The sequence below is a fragment of the Chiroxiphia lanceolata genome, chromosome 25, assembly GCF_009829145.1.
Source record: "Chiroxiphia lanceolata isolate bChiLan1 chromosome 25, bChiLan1.pri, whole genome shotgun sequence".
Taxonomy (NCBI): domain Eukaryota; kingdom Metazoa; phylum Chordata; class Aves; order Passeriformes; family Pipridae; genus Chiroxiphia; species Chiroxiphia lanceolata.
In genome coordinates, this window is record NC_045661.1 from 692,635 (window position 1) to 713,047 (window position 20,413).

Genomic DNA, 20,413 nt, shown 5'->3' on the forward strand with positions numbered 1-20,413 from the left:
GGGATGGTCTCTGCTCTCCCCCCTGATCTGGGCTTGCCTGACCCACAGCTCCCCCTTCCACGGCTTTCGGGACAGCTCTGGGCTTGTGTCTCCAACAGCAGCACTGCATGTCCCCAGCTGGCCACCGGCGTCCTGTCACCGCAGCCCAAGAGAAAGGACAAGGACTGAGCATCTGTGATTTTCTCTGTGCTGCTTCTGTTTATTTCTTATTTTTTAATCCCTACTTCTTGCCTGTAGACGTCCTTGTGCTGACGTGGTATCGTTTATTTATAAAATATGTACAGGAAAGCGCTCGGGTCCCAGCCCCACCCTCCAAGGTTGGCCGTGCGTGTCCAGCCGGAGCAGAGGGGGAAGGAAGGTGGTTTCTCTGCCTCGGAGTTGGGAGGAGGAGGAGAAAGCAAAGGGCTGAGAAAGATAAAGACTTCAAAGTATGTGAGCAAATATTTACAGGTTCCAAGACAAAAAAAAAAATATATCTACAGTGTTGTCTTGGGGATGGAGGGAGCAGGGCTGGAGGCAAAGCTTGTGGCTCCGTTTGTTATATTGATTTATGGGATTGTGGGAATTGATTCCCGGTGCCAGGAGCGTGGCTCTGGCAAGCCCTGGGCTTGGGCCCCACCGAGGGGCACCCGGGGCCACCCTGACCATGGGGTCCTGCTCCCAGGGGCTTCCAATGGTGCTTGGTCAGGATGCTTTGGGTTCTGGATGCTCCCGTGGCGCTCCCTGGAGCCCAGGGAAGGGGGAGCTGTGGGGAGCACATCTCAGGGAGGACAATGTTGCAGTTTGGGGTTTCTCTCTTTGAACACGATTGGAACCAAGCAGGGGGTGCTGGGCTGGGGGCAGGTGGGGACAGTCCCCTAAGGTGCCCTGGGAGCTGGGGCAGGGCCCGGGGGTCCCCCCGTGTCAGTGAGGGGGAGCTCAGAGTGCCCCGGGGGTGCAGGGGTGGGGGCTGCACGGGGGGTCACTACGGCAGGACGTGCACAGCCAAATTCTTGTGCAGGGCAGGGGCACGAGGGGGGGCGTGGCTGTTTGTTTGAATCCCCGAGCTCGGCAGGTCAAACCCAGTTCAAACTGTCCATGGTCTATGCGGGTGATACTTGGCTGGAGGAGACGGAGGAGACCTCGGTTTTGCTCTGGGATACGGCAGAGGAGGTTTCATCGTCCCCAAAGGGGTTCTTGCCGCAGCAGATCGTGGTGATCATGCAATTACGGAACTGAGGAGGGGAGAGAAATGAGAACGTGGCACCAAAAGCCTCCAACAGCCCCTGAACTTGCTGCTGCCCCCAGACTGAGAGTCAACCCCATCTGGGGAGGAGCAACGTGACTGGGGTGACCCCAGATGTGCTGGTCAGCCCAGGGCAGAGGCTCACCCTGCGTGCCGTGGGACATCTCACCTGTTTGTTCATGAGGACGTAGATGATGGGGTTGTAGAGGGAGGAGCTCTTGGAGAAGAAAGCAGGCACTGCCATCAGCGTGGCCGTGAATTCCGCTCCCTTGTTGGAGAAGATCCAGAAAGCCACCACGGCGTAGGGCGTCCAGGCCATCATGAAACCCATCACCATGAGGATCACCATCCGCGTCACCTCCTTCTCTGCCTTCTGGGTCGTGGCTGATTCCTGCTGCTGGGCAGCTGCCTGTGGGCACAGCGGGAGGTGAGGGGCCCTGCAGCTTTCCAGCCCTGCACCACCGCCCCTCTCCTGCCCGAGCTGCCTGTCCCGGCCCCATTAATCCCCTCCCAGTGTTACCTCTCGGACTTTGCAAACGAGGCGCCCGTAGGAGGCGAAAATGATGATGACGGGGATGAAGAAGTGGACGATGAACATGTAGAGGACGAAGGACTCGTTGTGGAATTCGGGGTTGTGGGTGTAGTAGTCAGGCCCACAGGAACACTGCATCCCCTCTGGTATGTACCTGTCAGGGAGAAAGGCTGGCATCTGCACCCGGACCCTCCCTGGGGGCAACAGGAGGGACTCAACCTCAGGACCAAATTCCCTGAGGATGGGGGATGCTGGAAGAGTGGCACGTGTGGTCTGGGTGGGCTCCTCTGTGCCCCTTGCTCAGGCCTCGCTGGCCCTGCAGCCCACGGCTCCCGCAGGGCTGGCACCAGCTGTGCCAATGTGCTGCCCTTGGGCACCCAGTGCTGGCTTGTTGTGACATCCCTGCCTCCCACGGGCAGCGGGATATTTGTTTCCCTCTGCCCAGGCTGAGCACTTTCCTGCCAGGAGCCCCCTGTTCTCCCCCTGTGGACGGAGGGATGCTGAGAGCTGCTGCTGCTGCTGAGCATCCTGAGACTCACCTGGACCAGCCGAAGAGGGGAGGGGCAGCGCAGGACAGGGCCATTATCCAGGTGAAAACGATGCCCAGCATGGCGTGAGTGGAGGAGAAGCGGAAGTTGCCCATGGGTTTGCAGATGACGATGTAACGCTCGATGGCCAAGACCACCAGGGACCACAGGGCAACCTCGCCTGCGGGAGGGAGAGGGAGAACTCAGAGCCCCCCTGGGCTTCGTCTTCCCCTTGTTGGTGAGGAGAAGAGCAGAGGGAACTGAGGGGCTGGGGATCAGCATGGGATAACCAGCATTCCTGCTAGGTAACTGGGAATCTCCCGTCCCTGAGGTGCAGGAGCTCTGGGAGCCGAGGGGTGGGACTGCACCACAGCGAGAGGTGCTGGCAGAGGAGGGATCATCATGGGGTTTTAATAGATTAAAAATCAAGGGGGTGAGTCCCACCTGGGCGTGAGGAAGCACAATTCCCGGTGATGATGCCAGATGCCTCCAAACCTGTTGATCCCTTTAAATGTGTATTTCATGAGCCTTCTGCTGGCGCTGCATCGGGGGAGGTGTGGGGGGGCCGTGTGGGTGGGCGTGCGTGCACATGTATTTATGAGGGATAATTAAACTTCGGGGGATTGGGAGCGTTTAGTGGTGCTGTAAGCCTGCTAATGCCCCCAGCTGTGATAATCTGCTGATAACTACACCCTGTGCTGGGATTCGCTGGAGACCTGCTGCTCGCACAGCGACTGCTTCCCATCCAACTTTCTTCCCTGTGAACAGGAGCCTCCTCCTTCTCTGAGAGATGCAAACACTGGAAAGGCAAATAATGCTTCCTGGGAGCCCCCAGGCTCACCCAGCAGAAATGGTGCAGACCTGTGTGATCATCTGACCCCAAGACTAAGCCCTTCCTTGGCTTGGGTCAGGACATTTAACTGCCTTTCCCTGTCAGAATATCCACATTTTTAAAATGTATGTGTTTTCAGATCAGCATCATTGTGGGAAATCGCCCCACTTAGAGGAAAGAAAGCAAAGTCCTCGTGGTGGTTCTGCACGTCGGTAACAAGGACTGTTGGCTGTCAGATCCATCACGAGGTGCTGTGTGGGCACGGGGTGCCAAGTGAATTCTCCCTGTTTTCCACAGGGCTTTCTGCAGGGGCGAAGTGTTGGTGGCACTTGTGTCCCTGAGAAGTGCCATAAGGAGGCTCCCAAGGGCACCCAAATTTGGTGCAACTAGGACAGAGCTGAGCCATTGCTGTGGAGCCTGGGAACCACCCTGGATCCTCCTCCCCCTCCACTGCTGTTCTCTCTGGTTAGGAGCTGCTGCCTCTTCCTTTTGCCTCTAGATGAACTGTGAGCCCTCTCCATGCCTGTACCTCTTCCGTGGGGTTCCCTTTCTGAGGGATATCTCTTCCTGCCCTGAACCCTTCATTTTTGCCAAAAAGAGAAGCCTTTTGGCGAAGAAATAATCACAGAACCGTTAAGGTTGGAAAAGACCTCTAAGGTGACTTGTCCAGCCCTGTGCTTGGTCTGAGATGTTTGGCAGCAATTCAGGGATGTGGTGTGGTCATGCCTGGGGGGTCTCTGAGAGCCACCTTGGTGTGAGACCCATAAATGCACCTGACCAGTGTGGCCAGGTGACCCCAGGTCGGATCCTGCAAACAGCGATCCCTTCCCAGGGCTCCTTTCCTTGCCGCTGCCTGGCTGGTGATGGGATGGAGGCTTCTTGGGATCAAGGTCAAACATGCATAAACCTGTTTTCCTCCCCAGTTTTAGGCGCGGGGAAGCAGTGCCTGCACGGGGAGCTCTGCCCCACACAGCGACGTGGGACGGCACGACAAGGGGCAGGAGCTGGGCTCCAAAGCCCTGAAGAAGCCCCAGGCCCCCCCCCCCAGGCCTTACCTCCCAGACCCCCCAGGCCTTACCTCCCAGACCCCCCAGGCCTTACCTCCCAGACCCCCCAGGCCTTACCTCCCAGACCCCCCAGGCCTTACCTCCCAGACCCCCCAGGCCTTACCTCCCAGCGTGGCGAAGAAGCCCTCCACGGCACAGCCGGTGGGGCCGAAGATGAAGTAGCCGTTCCAGGCGGTGGTGAACGTGACGGTGAAGCCAAAACAGGCCATGAAGAGGTCGGCCACCGCCAGGTTGACCAAGATGTAGTTGAGCGGCTGCCGGAGCTTCTTGTGTTTGAAGGTGACCAGGAGGGTGAGGAAGTTGATGGGGAAGCCGGTGGAGATGAGGAAGAAGATGTAGACGCAGACGATGCGGTATTTCCAGGGCTCGGCCAGGTAGTACTGGGGGTACTCGAAGGGGCTCCGCACCACCCCCGTCTTGTTGGACATAGGCACGTAAAAATTGACACCCTCCGTCCCGTTCATCCTGCCCACCCTGCGCGAGCTGCCCTCCCTTTGGGGTTTTCTCTAATTAATTTTGCTTCGACCCCAATTAACGAGAAAAAAGGGAAGCCCCACCCCCAACCCCCCAATGTGGAAAAAAACACCCAAGTAAAGGATTCCCCCCCGGTCCCGAAAATGAGCGGGTCAGGGGCAGCAGGAGCCGAGGGGACGGGCGGTGGTGGCTGTGCCGTGCCGGGGGCTGGCGGTGCCCGCGGGCCAGGGAGGTTTTATACCCTTGGGCCCCCTCGAGGGAGCATGGGGGGGGCCTGATGAGGGGCTCGGCTAACTTTGTGTGACAAGGGCAACGGGATTGAGAGGGGTTGATGGTTTAAGCACCCTCTAAGCAGCCAGTTGGCCCCAAAACCTGCATTAAAGCGTATTAATTGCCATTAAGTGTTTAATATTGTTTAAGGAGTTGGGGGGAGGAAGGATGGGGTGGGGAGTCCTTGGGAAGAGGAGCAGAGGTGGGAAAAGCAGTGGGGAGTTTGGGAGCGGCCGTTTTGGGTAACTGATGTGGAAATGGGGCTGTTCTGGGGTCCACAGTGTATCACAGGCTTTGGGGAGTCCCTGAGTGGTTGGAGGACCCCATGAGAAGATTTGGGGACTGGGGATTGCCCACTTCTGCCCCACTGACCTTGAGGAGGTCACTGGGGGAAGACTGGGGGATTGAGCTCTGTGGGTCTGAGCCGTTGGCTTAGCTCTGTGTTTTGGGTGCCTGGTTTTGGGGGCTGCTGGTGTGGATACCTGTCCCCATCACAGAGCAAATCCAGGCTCTGCTGGCGCAGCCAAGGGCCACCTCTGTGTGAGGAGATGAGCAAAGGCAGGAGGGGAAACCGCTGCCCATCCCAAAGGCTGCAGTCCTGGTAAATGCAGTGTTTTGGGGCAGGTCTTGGTTGGGTTACCCTAAATCACACCCTGGTTGTGCCAGAGGACAAAGGACTTAGCAATGATGTCCTGAATTCCCTCCAGAGAGAGTGCAGAGAGACCAGCCCAACCTGGGAGAGCAAGTAGGATGGAAAGAAGCTTCTCCCAGTCTCTCAGCACTGACTGTGGAGTGTGGGATCCCCATTCCAGGACACATGAGACTGTGAAACCTTCCCAGCAGGATCAGTGCCAGCTTGGAGCACCAGTGCTCCATCTCATCCAAGCTCTTCCCCATTTCTTCCTTCTGGGTCATGGGTGCTCCTTCTCCAGGAGACCTGCCTAAGGCGCCTTAGGAAGCTCTTCCCTTAATCCCTGACATCTGGGGCGTTAACGCCTGATCGGATAACGGGGTAAGCTCTCAGCCTCCTCCTCGCCGCTGCCCTCCACGAGACACGCATGGAAAAAGTCAGCGTTGTCCTGCAGGATGAGTGAGGCCCTTCTGCAAGGCTGGAGCTCTCAGAGCCGGGGCACGGGAGCGGAAGGCTCAGGAGGGTGGGATGGATGGATGGATGGATTGTGTCCTAATCGCTGATCCAACAGCAGCAGAACTGGGACATGGCAGAGGAAGTGGGTCACACCAGCCTCAGGTGCCCTGGGACAAGGACTCCCCATGGGATGGCTGTGCCTCTTGGAATTATCTCGCCCCACGGCCTGTGAAACCACCACTCATGAAATTCTGGGTCTAAGTCTCCCCTGAGGGGAAGAGCTTCTCGTGGAGAAGTCCCATGGCCCTGGAAGCTGTGCATCCATCTCGATTCCAGTGTGTCCCTCCCAACTTCCATGGGACACAGCAACTCTCTTCAGCTACAATATTTCACTGTGATGGCCCACCTCCAACCTTGCAGTTAGCACCAGGAGCACCTGAAAGCTCTGGTGTTTCTCCAAGGTTTTACATGTGGACACAAGTGTCTCACAGGATTGTTAATTTCCCCCTCCCATCTCTGAGACTTCCTGCCACCTCTCTGTGTGTCCTGACTTTGCCTGAAGAGCTGAGAGCTGTACAAGGAAAGCATAGCTATGAGGGGAGGGGGGCACTGACAGGTCTGGGTGCTGGGGAAGAGGATCAGCAGTACTTTCTGCGGAGGGAGTTTTTCTGGCTCAGCAGATCCCCTCCACTCTCTTCAACATGAGGTGTGGTCCAGGTTTGGCTTCATGCGTGGTCCCCAGGAACCTTTCACAGAGAGAGAGAACTGCCAACAGACTGTCAACAAGATCCAGACCGGGATGTTTCCCCTTTTTGGAGCTGACTGTGGGGCAGGTAAGCCTGAGTCACCCCTGCAGTGCCACCGGGGCTGTCCCTGCACAGGTGTCCTCGTGGACTCCCCAGTGCCCTGAGCCAGCCCGGGGTGTGGGTCAGTGGATTTAGAGCTCTCCCAGGTCAGTGCAGCCGGAGCAATTCCAGAGGCCTCGAATAAACCCAGTGCAGGGAAATGACACCGGCGAGGATGGCTGGTTCCTCCAGGACGTGTCCTGAATGCAACCTCGGCTCCTGCTGCATCTCTGTCTCAGAAATGGAAAGCAATGGCTTTAATTTGGTGTCTCTTAGCAGGGAAACGTTACGGGCTGTTCTCGCTCCTGGAGAGCTCTGGGTTGTGTTCTGTGCTGACTCTACGACAAAAAGGCAGCAGCAAATTCCAGGCCCTGGCTAATGCAGGAGGAGAGGTTTGCTGCCTTTGTGTTTGTCCTCAAGAAAAGGGTTTTCTTCCCCCTTGCAGGTTTTCCTGCCCTGCCAAACGCTTTGAGATGAGCTTGTCTCTCATCCGTTGTTTGTTCGCACTCTGCGTGACGGGGCCTGAGCTGCTCTGGGCTTTCATGTCCTGTGTAAAGCAAGAGCTGATGATTATAATCAAATAACTGACTTCACAGAGCTGATACAGCTGGTTGGCAGGGCTCAGCAACAGGCAGAGCAAACCCCGGGGGAGGTGGGTTCCTGGAACCCTTTGTGGTGCCTGTCCCTACCCCTGTGCCCAGGGCTAGGCAGAGGCACGGGACCCACCTGCTCACGGGCACAAAGGGAACAACTGGCAGAGCAAGATGGAGAGAAGTGCAGAAGCATAACTGATCAGTCATGAAGCAGAAGCTTGAGCTTAGATTCTCGTGCTGGGCTGAGGCTCAGCCCTGTGACCCTTGGCCACGAGCACAGTGCTGCCTGCACGGCCGTGCTGAGCTTCCCCTGTGCTTCTGACTAGTTTTGCAACGTGCTGCCCCAAACCTCCCTTCTGGAGGGGCTCGTTCCTCCCCAGTGGGCAGGAGAAGAGGGAGGAAGGTGCCTTGGTGCCCTGGCTGCCCTGGGAAGACCCCGTTTCCTGGTATCACATTGCAGCCACGCGCGGCCGCGGCGCTGAGCCGCTTACGCCGGACTTGGGAGCTCCCTCGCCAGGAAAGGGGTTAAGGAAAGATAAAGCCAGAGCGTTATAGAGACCATATGGAGGGGAAGAAAACCCTTTATCCTGTAATTGGATTCGCCCTGCGGTGGAGGTGAGGCTGAGTGGAGCTGACAGGCCGTGATGGGCGAGGCGCTGCCAGCCGCCCGTCCAAAGCAGGATGTGTGTGCACAAACTTGTAGATCAATCCATTAGAGTGGATCAAATAGATTTAAACGTGTGGCAGGGAGAAGGAGGACACAGATGTATTTACAATTCGGTTCAGTGGGCCCTCCCTCCCCCAGCAGGGATTACCTGGGCCATGGCAAGGGCTGTGCCCTCCAGTGGATCCATCCAGGACAGGGATCTGGGGGTGCACAAGGAGCTGCTTTGTCCTGTGCCCTTGCTTCTGTCCCAAAAAATAAGGGTACACAGAAGACTGTTTCCTGTCTCCCACCCACAAGGTTTGGGCAGGAGGGACCCCACCTCCTGTTTTCCTCTTTTCCTGCAGGTTCCCCATCACCATCCTGCTCCAGGCTCTCCCCCAGAACAGCCTCACAGGAATGGATACACTGAGCCAGAAAGCAGCTGGGAAGCAGGAGAGCTGCACCACGCCAACCTCTTCTCGTGGTATTTGCAAGCAGGCAGGCCCCTGTCAGCTCCCAGGCTCTTCCTCCCTCTGCTGATCCAGGTAATGTCTCTACAAGCACCGTAGGATTTCCTTGGAGAGACAGCCAGTCTTTGGGCCCTGTCATTCTCTTGCCAAGGAGCTGAGCAATCCCAGCTCAGCTGAGAACCTGCTCTGCTCCGTGTGGTGCTGTCAACACTCCTCCCTCACTGACAACCCAGGGCTGCAGCAGAGTGGGCAGGTGTGCAAGACAGTCCCCCCAGCCCTGCAGCACCGCAGAGGAGCCGCCGGCACCGCCCGGCACAGCCACTCTGGCACAGCCACTCTGGCACAGCCTGGCACTGGCACTGCCTGCACTGGCACTGCCTGCACTGGCACAGCCCGTGTGCTGGGGGCTGTGCAAGGGAGCAAGCTGTGCTCTGACAGGGAGATGGGGAAGATGCTCCGGTGAGATCTTCCCGTCTTGCAGACTGGAGTCAGTCCCTCGCTGGGATGTGTCCTGGTTTATGGGCTGCCTGAGCCAGGCAGGTGTTAGGCAGGAATTCACAGGGAGAGCTGGGGGTCAGGGATCCATGTCCAGCTCTTCTCTCCAAGCTTTCCTGCTCCTGACTAGTGGCAGGTGCTTGACTGCAAGGTCAGAGGGGCAAAAGGAAGGCTTTTATCTAATTCCAGAGGGATGGATGTGCCCAGACACCCCCTCCCTCATTCCACAGTGTCCACTGTGCTGCCGTGGCCCAGTCTTCAGCCCGGCTGAGCAGCCAGAAAAGGGGGTTCAGGCACACAGAAACAATCCAGCTCTTTTATTTTTAATTCGTAAATCTCATTTGAAGTGGAACCCTGTTATTCCCGAGGGCCTTGTAGTGGCTGCTCCCAGCCCTCCACGGTGATGCTCTACACACGCTGCTTCGTTTTGTCATAACTGGGTCAATTTATTTCTTTCCTTCCTAATACAAGCCTTTGGTTTTCTCAGTGGAAGCCTGGAGACTGCTGTGACATGGGCAGCTGGGTTATAATCTTTTGGGAAACAGTACAGAGGAAATTTGGGGGTTGCCAGCTTGTTTTCTCTTTCCAGCAGGGCTGTTCCCTGGTGCCTGGCTGGGTTGGCTCCAATGTCCCCATGGCACCCTGAACAGCCAAATTGGTACCCCAGCTCCCAGAAAAAACACATCCTGGTGGTACTTCAAGTGTCCTGGAGAGAATCCCTCCTGTCACTGCCCTGGTCATGCCCCCAGCCAGCTGCAGAGCCCCATTCCCTGCCTTCTGCCCCATTCCAAGGCCCCTACTCCTCTTGTTGGTGGCCGAGGGTCCTGCACCACAGGTCATTTTTGTCCTCCTCTTGCCATCCCTGCTTTAAAACCTTTTATGGATTTGCTCCAGACCAAACGTGTCCGTCCTCTCCCTGTGTCCTTCATCCTGTAATTGGATTCTCTTCTTCCATCCAGCCCAGGCCAGGTTTCTCCCCATCCCTTTATATAACAGCTCTGGCTGTGCCACTCGGGGCTTGACCTGCAGCAGTGAATCCCACACTGGTCCAGCAACCCTTTTCTTGTGCAGCTCCTGCTCCTCTTTTTCCTTCCCCATGGGCTGTGGGCTCCCTCCATCCTCTGTGTGGCTCGTGCCTCAGTTCCAGCCCTGCAGGATCACTCTGAGCGCTGCCAGGGCTCCGGAGAGCAGGAATGCAAAGGGCCTGTGCAGAGGAGCAGGGCACGGGCAGGACTGTCTGGAGAAATGATGGATATTTCCACTCCTTTCATTAATATTTATTCTCCTTAATTCCCAATCTTTAGTGTTTAGCTCTCTAAAGCTTTTGTGGTTGAGAGGCTTTCGCTGAGGTTGCTGTTCCACGCCTAAGCAAAAGATCCACGGATTAAATGGGTATTTTATCAAATGTGAGTCCTCTGCTGGGATCAGATCTGCACAGGCCCCAGTGTCTCTGCAGCACTTTCTGTGGCTGTCAGAGTTTTCCATCTGGTTTTCCTGGCCCCATGTCCCAGCAGGGATAGAAGTACCACTGTTCCTTGGTCCCCAGGTCTCTCCTGGGGTCACTCACAGGGAGCACATTGACCTGTCACCTGCACCATCTGTTTGTCACCCCGAAGGCATCTGACCCTGATTCCTTGTTCTCTGCAGGATGAACTGGTGCCTTGGGAGCCAGAATGGAGATGCAGCAGCAGCAAACCCCAGACACAGATAAACAGCCACTGACTGCTGAGGAGTGTGGGACGAGCAGGGTGACTCCAGTGAGGGTCTGACAAACCCTGGGCAGCTGGCATCCATCTGTCACTGTCCCAGGAAACCTCTTGGCAGCTGGAACCACTGACCACAGCAATGGCTGTGCCCCTTCTTTCCCCCCCTCTTCTTTCTTTCTCCCCTCTTTTTCCTTTCCCCTTCTTTCCCCCAGGGTGGGCACATGCCCAGCCCATGTCCATGGTCACCTGCAGATCCCTGGGGTTGGATCCCTTCCCTGGGGGACACACCTGGCTGCACTGAGCTGGGCCTTACCTGAGTGCCCCCCCTGCAGTGGTGAGCACAGGGCTGGGTTTTGCCTCCTGTGTGGGAGCAGGAACATCATCCATCATCCCCCTGCTGCTGTGACAGCCCGAGCGGCCCCACAAACAGCCACTTAATGCATTTCGTGGTTCCTTGGTGTGTTGTCTTGCAGTGCTGAACCTGATCCGCCGGTGTTTGATACGGGAACAGCAGGAGGGAACGAGAAAATAAAAGGTCAGTGGGTGCCTGGAGTGTGTAAAAGCTGAATTGCACTTCATCAAATCTAATAAATATTCCCTGTGAGCAGGGCAGGGACCTCTTTTACTGAAATGTTGAGTGATTTCCCTGCCTTTGAGCTCAGCCCAGGACTTGGGTTATGGGAGATCCCAGGCTCTCCCACCGCCTGCCCAGGGTCACCAGCACCCCAGAAGGACAGAGGGGTGCCCAGGGAGGGTGCTCAGTCCCACAGGATAAGCCAGTTACAGCCCCTCACTGTCCATGAGGCTGCATTTTCTACCATTCCTAAAAATATTCCTGAGCCTTCAAGTGCAAACTCTGTAGCTTGGATTTGAAAACCAAAATGGGAACAGCTGAGCTGCATCCCATCGTGTTCTCTCACCTCCTCTCCCTTCTCTCTTCACTTCTTCCAGCTTGGGGAGAGGATGGCAAAGGAGTGACCAAAAATGTAGAAAAATGAAGCAAGGAGACATTTTACTCTTGTTTATTTTGTTCCTTGATTGAGAGAACAGGAAGTGTTTATAAGCACAGAAATGTATTTTATTAGAAAAGGGGATTTTTTAAATGCATTTTCTCACTTAGCCAGGAATGGCCATGAATTACCTTGAATTACACCAGAGCCATGGGGAGGAATCCGAGTGGGACCAGGCAAGTTTGGGGACAGGAAGGGGGAGATTGGACCCTTAAAATATTTATGCTGCAGATTAACACACATTTTAAGCCTGTGAATTCTGCAAATGTTTATTGAGCATTAGTATTTGGAAAACTGCACTAAAATTTGCCACTGGTGCTTTTACTCATTAGGAGCATTCAGAGCCTGTGAAATCTGTAACACATCCATGCAGTGACAGAGCTGGAGGATGTGCCTGGGCTGGCAAAAGGAGATTTCTGCTGCTGCTTCCCGAGCCCAAAGTGAGCCCCTTCCCACGCCGACCTCGCTGTGTGACTGCAGCCATTCCAGCAGCAGAGCCTGCACCGGCTTTTGGACTCATCTGACTCGGGGCAAAACCAATTCCATGTGAGTGGGGTGAGACAGAGATTCCTGTGAGCTCCAGCAAAGGGAACTGGGGCTTGGTGATGTGTTTTTTCCAAGCCTGATGGCTGCTGTGGGTCTGGCAGGGCTGTGGGAGCAACTGGCCCTGCATAAAGCCCTGTCCCCCCTTCCCAGTGTGCCAGCTCCATCCAGGCAGCTTGTTGGATATGGGGGGAAGAGGGTGATGTGGCCCACGAGGGCTCTTGGAGCTCTGGTGCTCACCCCCAAACTGGAAACTTTGCTGGGGATCCCCCAGTGCCTGCCCAGAGCAGGAGGGGGGATTTCAGTGCTCCCCAGTCCCCCACGTGCTCCCCACCACTGCAGAGGCCTGGGGCTGAAATTCAGAGTCATCCTGGCTCTGATCTCCTGCTTCCTGCAGCCACTTGCCAAACACCCCGAGCCCAGGGCAGCTTGGAGGGGAGAGCACAGGACATGGAGACAAATGCTCGGTGCCTCTGGCACGGGGAGCTCGTTCCTCCCTCGGTTCCCTGACACTGCAGTTGATACATGGCTTAATGGACTGCACTTCCACTGCCAGTTTCCAGAGAAAATTACTTCCAATTATGCCAAACGTTTAACTTTAGGAACAGGCAGAACTGCACCGGCCCCATCTCGCACATCACATTTCTGTTGAACTTCTGACCTCTGCTGTGGTTTGGCACCGTAACCCAAGGGGAGTTTTGGGGGCTGCAGGTTGCAAACTGTGCCAGGGCTGCAGCAGGATGGAATTTTTGCATGATAATGCTGGCAGGGAGATCTCCAGCTGGGATTTTTTTATTTTCATTTATCCTCGTTTTGCAGAGACAATGGGAATGTGCCAAAAGCTGTGTTCATGGACTGGGCAAACCCAGAGCCAAGAGGTGCCTGTTGCTCCCACCCACTCTGGCGCTTCCACTGCAGACTTGGAGTCAGATCCCTTATTTCCAGCTCCATGATTCCTTCCTTTCTGAGCACTCTTGCATAATTAAGAGGTGAGGCTGGCAGGCAGCATGCAGCTAATACAGATATGATTAATTTTCATCTCCCCGTTTGATTTGGAAGGTTGTCCTTTCCGATGCCGAGGCTCCGTTGCAGACGGATGGAAAGCTGCCAACCAGCCACATCTTGGAGGGACAAAGGGACAAGACATGGGAAAGTTTAGTGCTCTGAAAAAGTGACCTTTCTCGGTAACTAATTTGTCACTTCCCAGCACCATCTGCTGACTCGTCAGCTGCATCCATCATAACCATGCAAAAAAGGACTGGAAAAGTCAATTAAAATGAGAGCCGGTGTCAAATGGGGTTTGTGCAAATTGTTTAGGAAAGGCAGGGTGGAACCCCCCCTGTGGTGTGTGTAAAGTTCTTTCCTCACCCCACACATGGTCCCAGGGACAGAAGCTGTGCTGACGCCTCTGGGAGTTTTCCAGCTCGGCCCCAGCGATAACCTGCCAGGAATGCACGGGGAGCCGGGAAGCACCTTGGTGACAGGCACGTGTTCTGCAGGAGGGCTCTGGCCCAAATCGAGTGGTATTGATGGCTGTGACAGCAGCAGGCCCTTGTGGCCCCGGGGGGTGTTGGTGTGGTATTGACTCTCCGTGCTGGAGCCAGGTGACAAATGTCATTCCCGGGGCTCGGCCGCCGCTGTTCCGGATCTCCCGCACACACTGCCCAGCCAGGCAGGAATGCTGCTGCTCTCCCTGCTCTCACACCCCATGGAGCTGCTTGATGCAGATGGATTTCATTGCTTCCCCTCATTCCCCCCTCCTGTCTCTTGCCTGGTTGCTCTCAGGTTCCTCATGAACAGCACCAGGATGTGTCTGGCCTGATCCCAAACCCTCCGGCATCAGCTCCTGTCTGACGGTCTTGGGGGAGCACAGAGGGGGAGAGAGATGTCTGGAGAGGGATGTCAGTGCAGGGTTTATGTCCCTGAGGGGGATCTGCGTGCCCAGGACTGGGAAATTCTCAGTGAGGGTGGGAAAAGGGGCCACAGGAAGATTCAAAGTGGCAACTTTGACATTATTGTGATTTGTCAAATGCAGTGGAAATATAATTGACACAGGTGTCATTTTATTGCTGGTATATTCACACGATGAAAACTTCACCCTGCAGGGCTCAGGATCTACAAAGACAAGGCAGGAGAGAGGAATCTCTCCATGTCATAGGTGGGGAAGCTGAGGCAGCAGGAGATCTATCTGGGACCCACTGAGAACTGCTGCCAGCCTGGAAACGAGGAACTCCTAAAAATCCAATGCTGATAACAATGTTCCCTGCCTGGGAAACCTGTTTCCATGCAGCCAGGAACCTCCTGGCAGCTGGACTGGGGGGCACCTGCGCAGGTGAGTGGCTGCACGTGGATATAAAGGGAGGGAAGGCCAGCAGGAGCACCCAGGAGGGAACAGCAGGGAGAAGAGCTCTGACCTCCAGCATCCCGTGGTTGCACTGCCCAGGTAGGTGCACGGTCCCTGCTGCCACACCTTGGGGGGGTGGGCACTTGGTGGGCACTCAGATGTGCTGGTGCTACTGGCATGTCTTGGCCCCAGCAGAGAGAGCTCTGAGGAGGAGGAGGAGGGAACAAAAGCGATGCCAAAACAAAGGGGAAGGTGCCTTTGGCTCCCTCCCCATCAGGGTAACATTGATTCCAGCAGCTCCTGCCTCCCTCCCTGCCGTGGGCACCCAGCAGGCACCAAGGCTGCAGAGCACAGGCAGCCCGGGTGCCCCCTGAGCTCAGCTGACAAAATGACTCACAGGCAGGTCCTACTGACAGGAATGACTGGATTTTTTGGAAGACAGCTCCGTAGATAAACATCCTGCCTTGTCACTGTGCTCACACCGGCTGTTCACCCCTCCTGCCCCAAACTGCCATTTCTCCCCCGTTCACAGGGGGATGGGCAGACCTGGCACTGCCCCTGTGGTACTTTGTTGTGCTGATGCTGAACTTGGGATCCTCCTGCTTCGTGTTTTCCCTCTGGAGCCGGGAATTCACTAACAACAAAGTACACCTTGCCTGGAGAGGCTGAGCGAGAGATCTCTGGGCTGGGAAACATGTCCTGCCTGCAAAATAAGGGAGAGCCACTCAGAAAGGACATTTTTTGACTGAAGAAGTGTGTGGGGGTGTTTCTGTGGGGGAAGAGGGAGCGAATCAGCTCCCAGAGGGATAGTCAAGCTGAGATGAAGGTGGTGACGGGGTCTATTTCTTTGTATGCAGCAATATTTTACTACAGTGATAGAACAAATGAAAAGGTACAAAAGATTGATGCTGTTGAGGTAACACATTGCATTGCAAGGGGAGAGCCTAAGAAATCCTGTCCTGATCCCTGCAGGAAATGGTGCCTCTGGTGGGACACCCAGGGTGGTGTCCCAGGGCAGGAGGACCTGTGGGGCTGTGGTGACCCAGCGTGGGTGGGCAGGGGGAGATGGCCCCAGTGCTGCCCTGAGCAGTGAGGAGAGGATGTGACAGGCAGGTGCTATGGAAAGAGAATATTTATTAACTTCCACTGGCCACTGGTTCAATACCAGCTGATATTTATGGCAAATCTAATTCAGGAGTCAAATTTGACCTAACAATGTCTTTTCAATAATGTCCAAACCAAGAGGTTGCCGAAACTAATTAAGGATCAGGCTCCAATCAGGTGAAGTAGTTAAGCTGTGGGACCAGACTTCATTAAATCCATCCAGGGAGAGTATTTTAATATTTAAAGAGAACATTTAATGTTTACGTAAGTCCTCTTCTGACGAGAAGTCACAGTTAAATCACTCCAGAAGGTGGTTTTTAAGCCCTTTATTCCAGGATTATACAGAGCTGGGCTGGCAAACACCTGGCAAGCACCTTTCTCTCTTGGACCCAATGAGGCTTCTTAAAAGATCCAGTCCACCAAGGCTTCCAGGGGTGAGGAACAACAAAACAAAAATTAACAAGACAGCTGTCGTGGTTTTTCTCTCTCACAGCAGCACAGTCTCCCGTGCTGGCAGTGGGACTGATGGGAGTGCTTTGCTCTGGATGTGTGAGATCCTCACTCCAGCAGAGCTGGAGGGAGGCTGGAGCAGCACTGCAGGGCTGGGCTTGACGTCCCTGGAGATGGTGCTCAAGAACAAACCTGTTTACACAAACAGGTTAGAGAAGAGAATTGTCAGTCAAGACACTTCTATTCTCAGCTCAGGAGCAACTGGAAGAGTAAATATACCTCTGGTTAGCTGGGGGATGAATTTGATTGCAGCTGATGCAAGGCCAAAGGGATTTCTGGTCGAACATCCCTGTCCACACTTTACCCTTCTGTCTTCTTTCCTGTGTTGTTCAGACTCTCACGATGGTTTCAAGGAAGGTGGTGGCTGGTTTGCTCCTGGTGTACCTGGTGTCTCTGCTGGCTGAACAGGCTGAAGGCTTCATGCCCTTCTTCACCCACAGTGACTTCCAGAAAATGCAGGTAACCCCTCCAAAATGTGTTGAATAATCCAGGAAAGGTTCTTCTCCTGCCCTCACCCCCCAGACTCTGCAGGTGCCACTGTCACCCCATCCCCTGCCCCTCCTGTTTCCCTGGAGACATTGTGATCCAGCCCATCCCACACTCCTCCCAGAGTTCAGGGCAGTGGGGGAGGACAGAGACAATTCCTAAGGTGTGAGACCAGAAAGGAAGAGCCTGGACTCCTCTCCATGAGGTCTGACAGACCTGTGTGGGTTATCACCTGCAGCCATGGGCTCATTTTTCCTTCCTCTGTGCTAGTGGCTGTAATTTTTACAGCGAAGCTGCAGCCTCCCATCACCACAGTGACGGGTCTTTTGTTGCAACAAATAATTAACCATCCTCCGGATGGTTGTCACCTCTGGGACGTGCAGAGAGAACGTTTTTGCTTTTGATGTGAAACTAATACTGTTGAGAAGTGTCAGGCAGGCTCAGAGAACTGCATCTTCTGAAACACAGCCCGAGTGAGCTTCCCCCGCAGTGCAGAGCCCATTGATGCTGGAGAAATCCTATTTCCAACACCCATCCACTCACTGGAGGGCAATTCTTCCTGTGGGGAGCACAGTCAGCCCTCAGTGTCCTCGGGGAGGATGGGGGGACCCATGCACACTCTCCAGTTAATTGTTCATGTGTCACAGCCCTTGTAGCTCTGTGTCTGCCAGGACTGAGGGTCTTCTAGAGGTATGGGGGTGAACTCTGTCCCCCAAACACTGCCCCTGCTCCTCTGAGCATGTGTCTGTCATATCCCAAACCATCTCTGGCTTTTTCCTTTGTGAATAAAGGGAGGAGGACCCTGAAGCCAAGTTTGGCCCCATGAATGGTAAAGGACTGACATTACAGACCTGCAGGAAGGCTGGTAACACACAACCTCTGCCCAGAGCTCTCCACGTGCCATGAGCCTGTGCAGGGCTCAGTTAAACTTCCTTGCCAGTGCCCCAGAACAGAACCAGGGCCAGGCCTCTGGGCCAGCTCAGTGAGGTCACTGTCCTCAGCTGATGGTGTCACCTTGCACTGATCAACAGTGTCCTGTTCACTGCAGACCTTCCCCCTCCACCCTGTAACCCGACCTTACCCCTCACGTGCAACCTCTGCTGCATGGCAGCATTTCAGTCCCCAAGGCCACGCTGGCCCTTCCTGAGGCCCTGGGGGGGATTCCACCTTGGCTCCAGGCAGTGGTGAGACCTCCTGTGCCCCTGGTTCTGTGCCCAGCACTGGGGGTTCCTGGCTGCTGGGCATCCCACTGCTGCTGTGGTACAGAGCGGGTCTGGGACCTTCAGGATGTCGTGTCCCAGCATCACTAACTGTGCCACTGCTCTCTGCTCTGATGCTGCAGGAGAAGGAGAGGAACAGGGGAGGGCAGAAGAAATCCCTGAGCTCCCTGCAGCAGCTGGACGAGGAAGGCTCCTCTGAGCAGCCCGGTGTGGGTGCCAGCACAGCCAGGGCCATCCAGGTATGCTGAGCCACTGGACTCTGAGGAGCCCACAAGGACACACAGGGGGACAAGGAGCCCAAGAGGTGTCCTCTGCCAGCCCTGCCACGTTACACCAGAGAAAGGTTTTACCTCCCCCTATATATCTCTTGGACACTCAGCAGCCAGGTCACCCCTGAGCCCCACCTGGCTTCTCCCTTAGGAAAATGGAACCATGAGGTTTGCCTTTGCCACTCAGTGAACCCCAGCCAAGTTCAAGGCAGGGATTCCCAGCGCTGCTTCAGCTTTGGGATTAACCTGTCACCTTCTCACCCAGCTGTGCTGCCCAGTGTCACCTCTGATCCCACACTTCTCTGCACTGACAAGACCTTACTTATAAACTTGGGCCCATGCAGCTGCACTCCCCAAAGTCTGTATACAGTGCAGAAAATGGACAATTTTAGGGATTTAAGTGCCAGGCTAAGCTCTCAAAGACATGTTTGCCTGGTTACCAAATCTGAAAATTGTGCTTTTGCACTTGAACACAGGGAACTCTTTGCCCACCTGTGCAGCCACTCCTGCAGGGAGCTTGGCTGTTCCCAACCTGCCTTCCTCTGCTCTCCTCAGCTTTTCCTTCTGACTTCTTTAGCTCTCTCAACAGCAGGCTGTTCCTGTCAGACCTGGGATGTGGCTCACCCCAAGGCAGCTGGAAAAATACCAAGATGCCCTGGAGAAAGTGCTGGCAGAGCTGTTACAGGACACTCCAGACGGTACTGTCAGGAGGCTGATTTCTGCCTTGGGAATTCTGCCTTTGCCTCCCCTCACCAGCTCATCGGCACAGAGATATTTATATTCCCCAGAAGGGCTTTTGTGTCATGTTTACTCACTTTACAGAGCCCTCAGAACCCAACCACTCCCTTCTGGGAAGGTTATTTCTTGGTAAGGTGCTGCCTGTGCCCTGGAGTTGAGATTGGCTGTCAGCAGCAGCACAGCTCGTCCCAGCAGCTCCCCTCGGTGCTGTTTGCCACTTCCCTACTCCTCCTCCCAAAACTCAGTCTTCAGGGAGCAATTTCCAAAAGGGTTTATAACTCCAGCTGCACCTGCAAGGCAGCTCAGCACCTGCAGCCAGCTCGGAACACCAGCTCCCTGCATGGGGGCTTAACACTAACACTTAATTACACCCGAATTTGCTGTGAATCCTCCTTTTCCTTTGGGCTCAGTGTGTGGGAATTGCGACAAATAAAACATCCAGGGGCAGTCTGCTGTGCAGCTCTTCCTGCCTGCAGATTAAGGGATGGTGGGATGGGTCTCCCCAGAGTTATATCTGCACCTTTGCCTTGTTTGGGACATCTAAGCCCAGGTAAGAGGCTCCTGCTCTCCCTGTGAGGGTTGTTCTGCCTGTGCTGATTTCAGTTTGCTTTTGAACTTTTACTTTAGGAGCTGAGGAGTGGGAAACAATATAGAAAGCCCTGAAAGACTGAATGACAAATTTAAGGACACTTGTGCTTTTCTCTTTTCTTTTTAGATGACTGATATCTGCAGAATCAGAAGAGAAAGCACTGGAGCTGCTAAAGCTGAAAGACTCCACTTATGTAAACGAAATCTGTAAGAGATTAACAGCAAAATCTGAGGTGAGATAATAAAATGCGCAGCACAATTAAACGGAGGATTTGTGTCTTCAATCCTTCGTGCTTCTCAGCCAGATGGAGAAGTGTGGGAAAGGAGAGAGGGAGGGCTCTGGGTTCTAGAGAACATCCCCATCCTCCTGAGCACGGCTCTGGAGTCAGTCCTGTGAGGAGTAGCTGAGGGAGCTGGGGGGGCTCAGCCTGGAGAAAAGGAGGCTCGGGGGAGAACCTTCTCCCTCTGGAATTCCCTGACAGGAGGGGGGAGCCAGGGGAGGTCGGGCTCTGCTCCCAGGGAACAAGGGACAGGAGGAGAGGGAATGGCCTCAAGTCGTGCCAGGGGAGGGTCAGGTGGGACAAAAGGAGGAATTTCTCCACGGAAAGGGTGGTCAGGCACTGGAAGGGGCTGCCCAGGGAGGTGGAGGAGTCCCCACCCCTGGAGGTGTCCAAGGAAGAAGCTCTGATCTGCAGCTCCTGCCTGTGCTCCAAACCCCTCACATGCCCCCTGTGATATGAACAGCACTGTGAGGAATCCGTGTGCCATGGCTGTGCCAGGCCCAGCATGTGGCAATGACACCGGGCTCTGCCCTCATTGCTGCCTCTCAAAC

General features: G+C 55.1%; 2 protein-coding genes across 4 annotated transcripts; one reads left to right on the plus strand and one right to left on the minus strand.

Annotated features, from left to right (window-relative positions):
- Window positions 1-213: 213 nt before the first annotated feature.
- LOC116798414 (green-sensitive opsin) lies at window positions 214-4,939 on the minus strand. Of its 3 annotated transcripts, none has more exons than XM_032710845.1 (5): window positions 4,287-4,692; window positions 2,297-2,465; window positions 1,746-1,911; window positions 1,395-1,634; window positions 214-371 (listed from the first exon to the last, which is right to left on the minus strand). In XM_032710845.1, the coding sequence occupies exons 1-5, from the start codon at window positions 4,645-4,647 to the stop codon at window positions 264-266; spliced, it is 1,044 nt and encodes a 347-aa protein (XP_032566736.1). In that variant the 5' UTR covers window positions 4,648-4,692; the 3' UTR covers window positions 214-263. The 3 variants fall into 3 exon arrangements, with proteins under 3 accessions (XP_032566736.1, XP_032566734.1, XP_032566735.1); XM_032710843.1 differs by lacking the exon at window positions 214-371 and adding an exon at window positions 1,004-1,214 and having other exon boundaries at window positions 4,287-4,939; XM_032710844.1 differs by lacking the exon at window positions 214-371 and adding an exon at window positions 1,004-1,214 and having other exon boundaries at window positions 2,297-2,460; window positions 4,282-4,692.
- A 9,606-nt stretch (window positions 4,940-14,545) lies between these two features.
- MLN (motilin) lies at window positions 14,546-19,845 on the plus strand. Its single transcript, XM_032710971.1, has 5 exons — window positions 14,546-14,765; window positions 16,614-16,739; window positions 18,109-18,225; window positions 18,845-18,953; window positions 19,709-19,845. Exons 2-5 carry the CDS (start codon window positions 16,623-16,625, stop codon window positions 19,714-19,716), a joined length of 351 nt encoding a protein of 116 aa, XP_032566862.1. The 5' UTR covers window positions 14,546-14,765; window positions 16,614-16,622; the 3' UTR covers window positions 19,717-19,845.
- Window positions 19,846-20,413: the final 568 nt, after the last annotated feature.

Excerpts from the sequence above, each read along its gene's own strand:
- LOC116798414 (XM_032710843.1), bottom strand. The coding sequence starts at position 4,647 with ATGAACGGGACGGAGGGTGTCAATTTTTACGTGCCTATGTCCAACAAG. Across the intron at positions 1,635-1,745 it reads TCGTTTGCAAAGTCCGAGAG|GCAGCTGCCCAGCAGCAGGA; the intron begins GTAACACTGGGA and ends CTGTGCCCACAG. Across the intron at positions 1,215-1,394 it reads ACGTCCTCATGAACAAACAG|TTCCGTAATTGCATGATCAC; the intron begins GTGAGATGTCCC and ends TCCCCTCCTCAG.
- MLN (XM_032710971.1), top strand. The coding sequence starts at position 16,623 with ATGGTTTCAAGGAAGGTGGTGGCTGGTTTGCTCCTGGTGTACCTGGTG. Across the intron at positions 16,740-18,108 it reads GTGACTTCCAGAAAATGCAG|GAGAAGGAGAGGAACAGGGG; the intron begins GTAACCCCTCCA and ends CTGATGCTGCAG. Across the intron at positions 18,226-18,844 it reads GCACAGCCAGGGCCATCCAG|CAGGCTGTTCCTGTCAGACC; the intron begins GTATGCTGAGCC and ends CTCTCTCAACAG.